General features: G+C 41.1%; 1 protein-coding gene across 1 annotated transcript in view; it reads right to left on the bottom strand.

Annotated features, from left to right (window-relative positions):
* MYO18B (myosin XVIIIB) overlaps positions 1-14,131 on the bottom strand; it is a 298,450-nt gene that overhangs the window by 15,082 nt on the left and 269,237 nt on the right. The window contains exons 41-42 of the mRNA XM_026447974.1: positions 12,831-12,875; positions 11,286-11,423 (exon numbers count right to left, since the gene is read on the bottom strand). Coding sequence (XP_026303759.1) covers positions 11,286-11,423; positions 12,831-12,875 — 183 coding nt within the window. The remainder of the gene's footprint in view (positions 1-11,285; positions 11,424-12,830; positions 12,876-14,131) is intronic.

Below are 14,131 nucleotides of genomic sequence, written 5' to 3'. Positions count from 1 at the left end.
ACCCAGTAATGGGACTGCTGGGTCAAATGGTATTTCTGCTTTTAGTCTCTAAGTACTCATCATGCTGTTTTTCACAGTGGTCAAGATGGATTAAATACTTAAATGTAAAAGCCAAAACTATAAAAACTCTGGAAGACAACCTGGGCAATACCATTCTGGACATAGGAACGGGCAAAGATTTCATGATGAAGATGACAAAGGCAATTGCAACCAAAGCAAAAATTGACAAGTGGGATCAAATTAAACTAAAGAGCTTCTGTACAGCAAAAGAGACTATCAATAAGGTGAACAGACAACCTACAGAATGGGAGAAAATATTTGTAAACTATGCATGTGACAAAGGTCTAATATCCAGCATCCATAAGGAACTTAAACAAATGTACAAGAAAAAAAAAAAAAAAAACATTAAACAGTGAGCAAAAGACATGAACAGGCACTTTTAAAAAGAAGGGATATATGTGACCAACAAGCATATGTAAAGAAGTTCAACATCACTGATTATTAGAAATGCAAAGCAAAACCACAATGAGACACCAACTCACACCAGTTAGAACGGCTATTATTAAAAAGTCAAAAAAATGGCAGGTGCTGGCAAGGTTGCAGAGAAAAAGGAATGCTTATACACTGTTGGTGGAAGTGTACATTAGAAAAAAAACATGTTTATTTACATAAAAGAATAAAAGCCTAGCTCAGCTCTCAGCTTCCAGATATAGTAGCTTGCATCAGAGCTACCTGGAAAGCCAGAAAAGTAGAATTCAAATTTAAGGACAGTGGAAAGCCATCAAAGCAGTCAGGACTCAAAAGGCCAAATCCTGGAAAGAGGGAAATACACTGAGGGTGAACACAGTATGATGTGGCATTTCCCTGAGAGTCATTTGCTGACCTGAAAGAAGAATTAAGATGGAGAACTTATACTTCCAGATGCTATATTGGTTCAAGGATGGACACATAGAAAAGTGAACTAGAATAGGGTCTGGAGACAGACGTATGTACATAAGTTCACTTGATTTATGACAAATTCATACTGTTGTGTAATGTGGACAATATCATTTCTCTAAAACATATGTGCTAGACCAACTGGATATCTATATGGAAAAGAGTGAGCCCTACCTCACACCACAAATAAGTATCAATTCATGATGCATTGTATATCGAGATATAAAAGGTAAATCAATACAATGTCTACAAAAATAAGAAAATATTGCATGATTTCAAAGTAGGCAAATAATTTTTCAACAATATATAAAGAGTACCAACCATAAAGGAAAACATTATAAACTGGGTTACATTAAAATTAAGAACTTTGCTTATAAAAATAAACCATTAAGAGAGTGAAAAAGGCAAGTGACTGAGTGGAAGAAAACCCACATACCTTATAAAGGGCATGCATTTAGAATACATAAAGAACTACAGATCAATACAAAAGAGACAGATAACCAAAGAAGAATAAAAATAATGGACAAAAGACTTTCTCAGACACTTCATTAAAGAGGATATTTGAATGAAGATATAAGCATATAAAAAGGTTTATTTACCAGGGATATGTGAGTGAAGACTAAAATTTGAAACTACTAATACCTATTAGAATAGCTAATTTTTTTAGTAACAAAACCAGGCGTTGGCAAGGATTTAGAGCAACCAGAACATTCATTCACTGATGATGATTACATAAATTGGAATGACTGTTTTGACAGTATTTACCAAAGCTGAAAAAACACCTAGCAATTCTACTGCTGAGTATACGCCCAACAGAAATCTGTATATTCGTGCAACAAAAGATGTGTATAAGATTGTTCACAGTAATACCACTCATAATCATGGGAAACCATAAACAACTTAATTGTCTATTAATAATAGAATTAATTATTACTCTATGTTCACACAATGGCATATTATTGACTACGGTTTCTCAGTGGTGGTATAATTGCCATTTTGGACCCGATAATTCTATGTGGCCTGTCCTGTGCATTGTAAGATATTTGGCAACATCGCTGAACTCTACCCATTAGATGCCAGTAGCATGAGACAGTCAAAAATGTCTCCAGACATTGCCAGTTGTCCCCTGTTGAGGTGGGTAGTGGTGCAGAAGTGCCTCCAGTTGAGAACCACTGTTATAGACTATAGAGCAATGAAAATAAATGAATTACTGCCACATGCAACAGTGTGGAGGTATCTTGAAAACATAATATTGAAAGAAAGAGGCCAGACACAAAAGAGGACATGTTGGATGCTTCCATTTACACAGTTCAAAAAGGGGCATATCTAATCTACAGTGTTAGAAGTCAGGATGGTGGGTATCTTTGAGGAAGGAGGAGGTGATGGCTTGAATGGGCACACGGAAGTTGTAGGGGCACTGTAATGGTCCAGTCTGGATTTTGTTAGTAATTACAAATGAACTAGGCATGACCAATTTTCTGAAAATTTCCTCAAGACCCACTTTTCTGTTATATATTTCAATGGTAAATTTGTGTAACAAAACCTTAGCTTAATCAGAGAATCACAGATTTTAAAAGAGTGTTCTGAACCATCAAGGATGTATCCAAATAGTTTTCTACAAACTTGCAGCTTAGGTGAGTCTCAAATTTTCTAACAGGTCCACAGACCTACCATCCAAGACCTGGAGTTCCAGACAGGAAACAGGCTTTCTTCCTATAAATACTTGTCTAGGATTTGGGTCCTAAGGATAAATCTTGTGCCTACATTCAGACTTCACCTGGTTTCACTTGCTCAGGCCTTTGGTCCATGGTTAATGTGTTTGCATTGAATATTTCTGTGCATTCAGTTTCAACATCTTTTCCACTAATCTTCCTAATACTAATAAAGCTGAAAATACTTCTTATGTCCTAATAAGACATAAAACCATATTCATGAGAGGCCCATTCATTAAGTGTTTCCAGGATGGATTAAAATTATCCTGAGCTCCAGTTCCAAGAATGCAGAGACCAGTAAATAAATGTATTATTGAAATAAGATTAGCATCAGATGCTTAACCCACTTTGGGAACGAGCTGTTTTTAAAGCTAAGTACCATTTATTCACATATCTATAATTAATGAACTAATTACAAACGAGTCTTATCTACTCATTTAAGCAGCCCTCACATGACCCATCTTTGGCTTCCTGTCTGTAGTAGAGTAATTGCCCTTCTTTGAAAGTAACACAACTTTTTTTTTTTAAAGACAATACAGTGTAATTTAGACCTTTTTACTTATTCAAACCAGTCTTATCCCAAATAAAAACAAACAGGGGTGTGGTAGGGTCTGCATTTTTCTTTTTAAACCAAGAACTGCAAGCCAAAAGTTTGGGGCTGCAAATGTTTACAGAAAGCAAATTTTCTCCTGCAAAAAGGAAAAGTTGTAATGCCATCTTTTAGCCAAACGAAAAGCAGTTGTGTTAAATCGGCACCAAAGCAAATGATACATACAACAGTAATTAGCAAAGATTACACAGTAATTAAAATCACGATGATTATGTGAGTGAGAATAATTTATACAATAATCTCCATGCTCACATTGCAATATGGTACAAGTCCAATAGCAACAGTAGAAAGCCGGGGTTGGTAATAAATTCAAAGCACAGCATTACTAATTATGTGGTGATGGATTGGCCACTGAAATTTAGGGATAAATAAAGTCTCTGATCAGGATACACCATTTTAGTTGGATTTCCCAAGGTTACTGAATGGGGACCCCAACACTCGAATACGTTTCCTTCCTCCCTACCATTTTTTGTCTTCATAGTCTTGCCCGTTCCTGTAGTTCAGCCTCCCCCTTGGTGGAAAACATTTTCTATGCTTATAGTTTTCATCTACCAAGTTTCATTCTCCTGCTTCAGGTAAGGCCCTTCATTGTCCTTTGGGGAACCCCTCCTCCCTTAATGTTCTCATGGTTTGGTGGGAATTTCCAAGGGCCAGGTGAAAGACTGACTTAGGTCAAAGGTAAGAGGCGCCTTCAGTCCCCTTGTCCATTATGACTGGTTCAGGCTCACTCAGGCTTGCATTTTTTGTGAAACTGTGAAGAAGAGAGAAGCTCTCTTTACTACTGGACTCAGAATGGTGCAGGCATGAATTTGGAGCTGTTGGCCGCCATCTTGTTGCCCCAGAAAGAAACCAATATAGAAGACAGCAGAGCAGAGAGGCTGATGAGGAACGAAATCCCCATGTTCATTTTTGAATTCCTGGATCTAGCAATGCCTAGCAATGCACCATTCTGAGTCCAGTAGTAAAGAGAGCTTCTCAGAATGGTGCAGGCATGAATTTGGAGCTGTTGGCCGCCATCTTGTTGCCCCAGAAAGAAACCAACATAGAAGACAGCAGAGCAGAGGGCTGATGAGGAAAGAAATCCCCATGTTCATTTTTGAATTCCTGGATCTAGCAATGCCTGAAGCTCCACGTTCATTGCCAAGAGGTTTTCTGTTGTGCTCATGGTTTTCTGCTGTGAGTTTAGCCCACTTCTGCAATCTCTGGCATGTGGAGCACCCAGTCATAGTTTTCCCTAGTCCTGCCTGTCAGCATCCATGCCTCCACACTGCAGCGTCACCTGGCCTGTTCTGGGATGAAGGACAGAGGATGGAAGGGAGTTTCTGCTTATTAAACACCAACTTGGTGGCAGGCCTTCCACTGGGTACTCTAGAGTGCTAATTTGCTTCAGTTGTTAATTCTTCAGCTCTGCAAAGGGAACATTATTAAAGCCTATTTAATGGTGGAGGGCCTGAGACTCGGAGACTGTAACTTGCTCATAGTCAGGAACTAGTAAAGGAGAGGTTGTATTAGAAAACAGATCTACCCTTTACTTTCTTGGAGTGTGTTTTTCAGGCCCACTGGTCAGGCCCTGTTGAACTCTCTGAGCCCACCACCCACCACATGCTTCTGCCCTCCACCTGCACTCTGAGGGCCTGAACCCCAGACCTTCTATTCTCATTATAATTCATCAATTCTGCTTCATGTTTCCAATAACTTGTTCTGCGACAGGAGACAGTTAATGTGTTTGGCAAATCTATTAGGGGTTCTTGATATTGTCTGTTTCATTGCCCTGATGAGAAGCCATCTGACTTCAATCCACTGGGCACTTATCCGTTCAATGAGTATTTATTGAGTACCTACTATGTGACAGGCACTGTACTAGGCACTGAGGTTCAAGAAGGACAAAGACAAGGGTTATGTCCTTAAGAAGCTCACAGCCTAATGAAGGGGACAGACACCTTGCCAAGATTATATCTACATAATATGGACGATGCTATGGGAGAGGGAGATTTGAGTTCTGTGAGATAACAGTAGAGGGGCACCTGACCCACCAGGAGATCGGGGAGGCTCTTGTGGCAGGCAATGCATGAGCTGAGCTGAGTCTTGAAGGATGATTAAGAGGAGACAAGAAACATGGGAAGCGTGTTCCCTTCGGAGGGAATATCACAGACAAAGGACTAGAGTTGCGAACTAGCATAGTATATGCAGAAGAGCTACAAACCATTTGGGGTACAAATTGTGACGAAAAGGAGGGAAATAAGACCAGCAAAGTAGGCAAGACCTATATCATGAAGGGCCATGTAAGCCAGGCTAAGGCATTTGACTCCTACCTTGTAAAGCAGAGGTCAGCAAAGATCTTCTGTAAAGGGCCAGATGGCAAATATTTTTGGCTTTGTGGATTATATGGTCTCTGTCGCAACTAATCAATTCTGCCACTGCAGTGAAAACACAACCATGGTCAATATGTTTTTTCAAAGAAACCATAAGCATGGCTGTGATCCAATAAAACTTTATTTACCAAAACAGGACAAGGGCCAGATTTGGCCTGTGGACAGGAGTCTGCTGACCCCTACTGTAGGCAATGAGGAGCCACTGAAACCAGATTTTCCTTTTAGAGGAATCATACCGGCTAAAGTATAGAGGATGGACTAAAGGAGGGTGGTTTTGAAAGGTCTTTGCCAGAGTCTAGGAGCAAAATTATGGTAGCTTGGCTTAAAGGTGTTGGCAGTGGGGGATGGAGAGAAGCAGAAAGAGTACTTGTTTGGGTGGGGGGTAGAATACAAGACTTAGGGATTCGTTGAATATGGGGATGAGAGAGGGGAATGATAACCTAAAATAATAAGGGCTCCAGCATGGGGTGCTTTATGAATGACAGAACCACTCAATGATCCTGATAACACAGGGCTGGTGGGGCGGGATGAGTTTCCTCTTGGACATGCTGAGTTAAAATATCAGGGAGATACCTGGTTGGTGATCCATGTAGACAATAAGATAAGATACATAAATGTAAAACTTGGGAGAATATAAAGGCTGTTCGTCTGTATTTGGGGGTCACCTGCTGACAGCTGCAGAGCCAAAATCACAGAAGGAGAATTGCCTGCTATCAGGTGGAGAGAGAAACAGCCAGGTGAGGGCAGTAACCTGTGAACCCTGGCATTTGGAGATAAAGTCCAGGCAAAGACCAGGGAAGAGACGTTTGAGGAGCACCAAGGAACAGAAATCTTGTCAAGGTCAAGCAGATAGAGTTCTAAGAAATGTTCAACAGTGGGGAAAAGTCCAGGAAAATAGAAAGACTAGAGAATGTCCCCTGATTTGTGTCTTTGGAAGCTGCTGACACAGTGAGAAAGGTTTCAGTGGAGTGGCGGGGCAGTCTCTGGGCTGCAGTAAATTGAGGCATAAATGTGGAGTAAGTGAAGACAGTACCTGTTAACAACATGTCTGAGAAGCTCGAATCAAAATAACTCAATAGGACAGCAGGGTGAGGGACAAGGACATGGTTAGGATGGGGAGGACCTCAGGTGTTTATAACCTCTGGGGGAAGAAGTAAAACAAGGAAAGTTGAGGACACAGGAGACAGAGGAGACACCAGATGAATCACCGTGTTTTAGGAGGAAGAAGACCTGGATCTCCATTAGCTTCAGACAGGACAGGATTAGACCTCATCTTCTGAGACCAGAGGGAAGACGGGGGCAGATAGAGATGAATGCATACACATCACAGCAGAAGTTAAAGCCATTATTATTTTACTTTGAATGAAACAGGAGAGGAGGTGCCTCCTGAGAGTGATGGGGAGAGATCACAGGGAAGTCGGGATGATTTGGAATAATCGCCCAGGAAATGAGAACAGCAACTGCCCAATGACAAGACATTGGCAGTCTCTACAGCTAGCTAGGTCATCACGCCTGTCAGCATGTGGACCTTGCAGAACAGGGTGAGTGACCATGGCTGGGGTTTTACTGGGCTTGGGGTGAGGATCTAGAAAGAAATGGGGCTTAGACCCTGCTCGGGAAGCCCAATGTGTTGTAAGGGTAAGAAGAAGTTGGGAGAGCCTCACTGCCCTTGCACTCTCGTCCACAGAGTAGTGGAAGGAGGGCGAGAAGGAGAGGCCAGGGACACAGCAAGGATTAACATGAGCATGCCAGCCCCTGGACAGACCAGGCACCACTTGCGGCCAGATGTTAAGAGAAACTCCTGAACAAAGTGTGACTGCTACCACCCAGCCCATAAACCCCCTCTCTGTGGCCACAAAGGTAATTTAGTGTCTTCGTCTCCAGAAGCGCTTGCATTTATCAGTGGCAGCAGCGCGATTCCTGGGCTGTAAATTATAACGCTTTAGGTGTATTTCTCTTGAGTTGACATCCCCTTATAAATAATGTGGGGAATGCTTTTATTTTGTTGGCAGAAGACTGTTTTCTCCCCCTCTTCTGTTTTTAGAGTGACCTTCTTTCTCAGTCAAATGGGATATATCCAAGAGGCTCATTTATTGGGTCTTCCCACGCACCAGGTAATACAGGAGCAGGTATAAATAGGAGTCCTGTTCTCTACTATGATACAGTCTCCTAGCAGAAAGGACACTCACATCTATTAGAGTTAAAATGCAAATGCCCTTCGATCCAGAGAATCATTTACCCATGTTTATAAGGATGTGCGTTTTTCAAAACTTGACAAATTAATAGCAAATATCTGGAAAGCACCTAAAATTGAAATAAGGACACTATAGTTAAATAAAGCATGGCAGCTTGTGCAGGAATTATAAAGAATGAGATGGACTTATGCATACTGGTAAGGAAAGATCTCTAAGGTGTACTGTTGAGGGAAAGAAATAAATTGTAAAAATTTATGAAAAGCATAACACATAATTATGTAATTTATGTTTTTTAAAATCCCACAAATATGCTACATATTTGCTACAAGTACATGTATATGTTTATGACATATACATATAGAAAGAGATATAGAAGGATATACACCAAACTGAAGATGATGAATCCCTCTGAGAAGGAAGCATAAGACTGCAGTGGTGGCAAACAGGATTTTAGCCTTCTGATATATTTTAAGTTCTTTAAGAGAGGAATTATTCATAGATTGCTTGTGCAATTAAAAAGAGCTAGAAGTCAAGACACCTGTACTCTGGGTCAGTTCATCCTATAAATTTGGATAAGATATTTCCTCTGCAGACCTCGGATTTTCCCATCTATATACTGAGCAAGTTGGGCTGGACAATCCCAGTGGTCCTTTGCAACTCAGAATGTCTTGAGTCTTCGAGCTGTAAACATATTCAAAGGAAGGGGTTCAAAATTTTTAGGGCTCAATGCCATAGGATCTGGCACTCAGTAGACACTTGGTCTTGACTGAACACTGAAGGTTGAATAATAATCCTTAGGCAGTTTTAGTATTAATAAACAGAGGTCAGATTTTTCCAGTAAACTTTACCAGGTGAGTGACCTACCTCCTGGATGAATGTCAGAGAGCTGTGATAGTGTGGCAAATAAAACAGAAGCTTTGGAGGGATTCCAACCTAGGTTCAAATTCTGGCTCTTCTACTTACCTACTTTGTGCTACTGAGTGAACTACCAACCCTCTCTGCACCACAATCAGTGCTGAGCTGTGACCAAACACAGTTAATATTTCTGCTCCAGCTTTGATGCTGTGGTCAGTTATTCATTCATCACTTATTGAACACCAGCTGTGAGCCAACCCTGGGGATGTGGCCATGAGGAAGACAGACAAGAAATCCCTTCTTACAGATGTTTAAGTATCTGTCTTGCCTCCTGCCCCTTCCCTGTTCTTGCTGCAAGCACTATTCACTCTGAACAGCAGCTGAACATGCCCAAGGACTTGGAAGGGGAAAGGGAAGAGAAAAGGGAAAGAGACTCTGGATGGGGCTCTCTGGGAGATGCTGAAGACCAACCCACCTTGCCTGAGGGCCCGCTGCAGGAGCTGTAAGACCATCTATGCATGGATCAGTTGCTCCCCCTTCTCCGAGTCTCAGATTTCTCTTCCATAACATGAAGATAGACAGTGAAGTCTACCTCCTGGGATTCCTCCTGGCATCAAACAGTTGCTAATGCTGATTCAAATGGCTAATGTTTTTAGCTCTTTCTAGGTGCCAGGCTCTGAGTAAAGAGTGGCTTGTGCATCACCACACTGCCCCTGATAACAATCATGATTTACTCAGGAGGAAACACGAACAGAGAAGTTAAGCAGCTTGCCCAAAATCTCACCGCTGCAGATATGCAAATAAAGAATTGGAATATTATTTTTTAATCTATGTCCGGGTCCATACATAGTAAGCATTTTGAAATGCTTATTGAAAGTTATATGTACTGCTTTGTCTTATTGTTCCAAAAAGTTTACTTGAAAAACTATTCATTATGTATGTTTTCCTATAGATTATGGTTTCTAATCCAGTGCTAGAGAATTCAGTGAATTTGGAAGCAGCCAGAACACTGAATAAAGATGAATCTCTGTATAGAATAACAATTCTAAAACTTTTCAATGGGCCATTACAATGTAAAAAGTGCCTACTTTTTGTTATTTGACAATCATCAATTATATCTTAAACATTTATAGCAAATAAAAAAAAAAAAGAATTGGAATCTAGATCTGACTTGAGATCCTGCACCAAAACCATTATACCCTAGCATCTCCCATTCAAACAGGTGCCAAACAGCTTAGATGAGGCTACGATTCATGGGTTAGGATCCTTATCATCCATCCTAACATGATTATAATTATGAAACTTGGTTATAATGTTAATGAGCATTCTTCTCTGGCTGCCTCCAATTCTCCTGCTGCCACTGGCAGACAGGCTAAAGCAAAGGCATTTAGTTTTCAGAAGAGATAAAGTCCTCATAGTTTGGGGTTCACAGAGGACACAATTCCCTTCTTCATACAGGCCTTTGTTTTTAATTAAGAGCAGTAATCAGATAATCTTGCTTTAATTAGCTCCCCAGAAACACCCCATTCTTGGAGCCACTCTTTGATATTTTCTGCATCAAGTCTTTCAGCCTAAGACTATCCTGCAGACATGCACCAGACATTTGCCATTTGCCAAATATGCCCAGAAGGTTAGCATAAACTCCCACTCCCTTCTTTTTTGTAAAGACAACCCCTGCATCAAAGCAAACACGTCTTTGAGTCAGGAAGGGGTTTGTCTAGGTTTGCTCTGTGAATCTGTGAATTTTCCAGTCTTATCACATTGGTCCTTCTGTTCACAAAAACTGTGTGCATTTCATCTTAATTATGCATCTCTTAATCATAATTTCTGACTTATGGCCACTAACTCCCAATTACAAGAGGGCCACCCTTGAAAAGGGAAACCAAGTGAGCTCAGAGAAATGGAGCTGAAAAGCAAGAGGGAAGATGGATGATAGAAGTTGTGCAACTAAGGGTGAATCCAAAGGCCCATTTATTGGAGGCGGTTATTGTTGGCACTTCTGTAGATTTGTGACGCTTCCATATCAGGCCACACCTGAATTTATCCCTTTCTGTGGTAAGGAAATTATACAATTAAAAATAAAGCTAAAATTCAAATAAAGCTAAAATCTCCAGATGATAAATCCTCAGGCCCAACTTCTTTATGATGACTCTCCATTAAAAAAAAAACTTAAGTGAATATGTTTATTAAAAATTTTTTGAACCTGTAATTACCCATAAATGGAAAAAAGAGTATGATGTGCCTTAAGTAGAAGGTAACCATAACAACTATTACTATTTTTTAAAATGTTCACCCTGTACTATTTAAAAATCTGGAAAACCATGCTCTGGAGATGACTGCATTAGATCCTCATTGCTTCAACCATTTGGATCAGTAAATAAAATTATATTCCATGTTTTGCAGATGGGGAAGTAGAGGCTCAGAGAGGGTAAGGGATCTGCCTAAAGTCACAAAGCTAGGAAGCGGCAGAGTTATACTTCAGACTTTCAGGACCATGCTTGTTCTTACCTATGCCAGAGACAATGAAAGACTTGAACAACAACTTTCAAAGTCTGAGATTCTTCAAGCTATTGGCCATCCAGAGGCAGCAGGGAGATACTCTTACCTGGGGCTGAGGATGCGGCTGCTGGTGGCTGACTGTCGAGAAGGAGTCCTCATAGTATCTGTGGCCATGGACAGAGTACAGCTCAACCAGGACTGCAGGCTGCCCTCTGGCTGGGAGCTGAGGATGGAGACATTATCCCTAGAATAAGATTGCAGGACACCATCAGCACGATGACAACCACAGTAACAGCAATAATTAGATATTCGCCCATAGCATAAGCCAGGCATTGTGCTAAGTGATATACCTGCATAACCTCACTCACCATCCCAGAGAGGTAGGAGCCAGTGCTGCCACAGTTACACAGATGGAATTACTGAGATTTGGAGAGGCCAATTTGGGTCTTGGCCAAGTTCACCCAGCTAGTCAATGATGAAATTGGGATGCAAACCCTGTTCCTTTTTATTCCAATGCCCATGCTATTAATCATGGCCCTCTTCCTTGGGAAGATACACACTCCAATACAAATGTTGAGGTCTCTCCAATTTAGGAGTAAAGTCTGGCATTGATCTTGATATGTTCAAGGAATATATCAAGTGCGAAGGTCTTAACTCCTTCCTTACCTTAGCTGGATCATCTTTATAAACAGGGACTCTACTTTTATGTCCCCTGATTCTGAAAGTGGCACAGAAAGAGAGGGGGTCCTCATAGGTTCTCAATGAGATCACGTAACTTGATATACTCAGTCGACATTATGTATATGTGTGTGTATATGTGTGTATATTTGTATATTAATATGATTTATATGTGTGTATATGTGTGTATATATATTATAATATATACAGTTTTTTTAATAGGATGCTCCTTGTATGCCAAGCACCAGGGAGCTGAACACATGAACTTAACATTGACCCTGTCCTCAAGACCCCATCTCTATAAATAACCATAAAATTTTTTTAAATTGTTAATGTTTTATAGAGGGATACAGGGTAGGTTTTACTAGAACCTGCCCTCTGTCTCTACAAAGCGTTAATAATGGTAGGTTCTAATAAAACCTACCCTCTATGCCTCTATAAAGCATTAATAATTTTTTCTTTCAAAGAGGGAGCCTTGATTTGCTTCGTGGAAGCCTAAGGAAAGACATCAAGTAGTGAAAGTTGAGCTCCATCTTCTTTGAAGGTTAGCATTTGGCTATGCAGGGAAGGAAGAATGGAATTTTGGGTGGAAGGAATCACATGCACATAGGTACGGAGGTCATAATGGTTGGGGCATAAACAATATGGAAACCAGAAATCACAGTTAGAGGGGAAAGTAAGGGTCTGAATGTGCAGAATACACTGTAAAAAGTCTATTCTGGGGCAATAGGGAGCCATTGAAGGTGTTTGAGGACTGTGGCATGAGGAGGCACAGGCTTCTTTCTGTCTAAAAGAACTAGGGCAGTTCAATACTATGTCCCTAGTGCTATATGTTGTGACCATGAAGGCATTAGTCTCATGGGCGTCACTGATAATTCTCTAAGTGCACATGGATGTTCCCTCTGCAAACTGGACAGAGACAGCCAGGGGCTCACTCTTGTGAGCTGCTCAGTTCTACTTGGGGTTAACTTACATCTCTTTTCTGCCACTGCTGCCACAATCCACTGCCGTCTGGACACTAGTAAGAGGCACAAGAAAGAGTGTGTTATCCTCATGCTGCCAGGAGCTTGGGAACATGGTTATTGATGTTAGACAGACATGAGTGTGAATCCCACTTCCAACCTTTGCCCCTGTGTGATCTCAGGGACATCACTTGCCCTCCCTGAGCTTCCTTTCTTCCTTCTTAAAATGTGGCAAATAATGGGGCTCTGCTGTGGAGCAGAGTAAGTGAGATAACCCTTGTAAAGATCTCAGCATGGTTCCTGACAAATAGATAGTGCTAATTAAGTGGTAGCAACCATTACCGCTACTCTTTTTTTAGTACAACTGGTATTGCTATTGTTAATAGCATTGTTATTGCTAACAAGCAAGGCATTTACTGTATGTTCTTTGTGAGTGCTAGCAAATCAGACATGGAGCAGGGCAGCTTCCCGGGGCATTGTGGGAAACTCCAATACTAATTACGATGCTAGCTATTCTTTAGAGAGCATCCCTCCACTCAACAAATATGCTACCCACACAATCTCATCTACTTCCCCCATGCGTCTCCATTTTAGAGATTAGGAACCTGACATACTTGTCTAAGTCACACAGCTTTTGATCCCAGGCCTGTTAAGCTCATGCTCCTAACCAGCGTGCAATTGTTCAGTGGGTGGGTGCAGACAGCCAAACCGCAAACCTCAGACACCTAGGACATCATTTTAATCTGGATCATCACACTGGGGCTTCTCAGTATTCTCTGCTGTAATCTGGACAATTCCTCTTTTAGAAGATCTAGCTGTTTCCTCTATGAGATGTATCTGCTGCTCCTTGGCTCCCACCCTCAAGAGCCTGTCACCCTGGGGGTTTCTATTTACATGCATTTGTTCCCACCAGGCAGTGACCAACACCCCCTCTGGACCAAGAACAAGTCTTATTCATCCTTCAGCCCCAAAGCTCAGCCAGACCAGAAGTTCTCAGACAATGCTTGGTGAATCCAACAGAAGAAAAGTCAGTAAACAACAGCCATGGGCCAATTCTAGCCTCCCATCTATTTTTATAAATAGAGATTTTTGTCTGTGATTGTTTTTGCACCATAATAGTAGTGCAACAAAGACAATATGGCATGAAAAGGCTAAATATTTACTATCTGGTCCTTTGAAGAAAAGGACTCTACAACGGAACAAAAGCAGCTTTTGTGAATGGCCTTGTGGGTGGCAGAATAATGGCCCCCAAAGATGTTCACATTCTAAGGACTCTACAACGGAACAAAAGCAGCTTTTGTGAATGGCCTTG

Source organism: Piliocolobus tephrosceles, chromosome 19 (assembly GCF_002776525.5).
Source record: "Piliocolobus tephrosceles isolate RC106 chromosome 19, ASM277652v3, whole genome shotgun sequence".
NCBI lineage: Eukaryota > Metazoa > Chordata > Mammalia > Primates > Cercopithecidae > Piliocolobus > Piliocolobus tephrosceles.
Note: the sequence above shows the minus strand (reverse complement) of the source record. Positions and strands in the feature narration are given on the sequence as shown.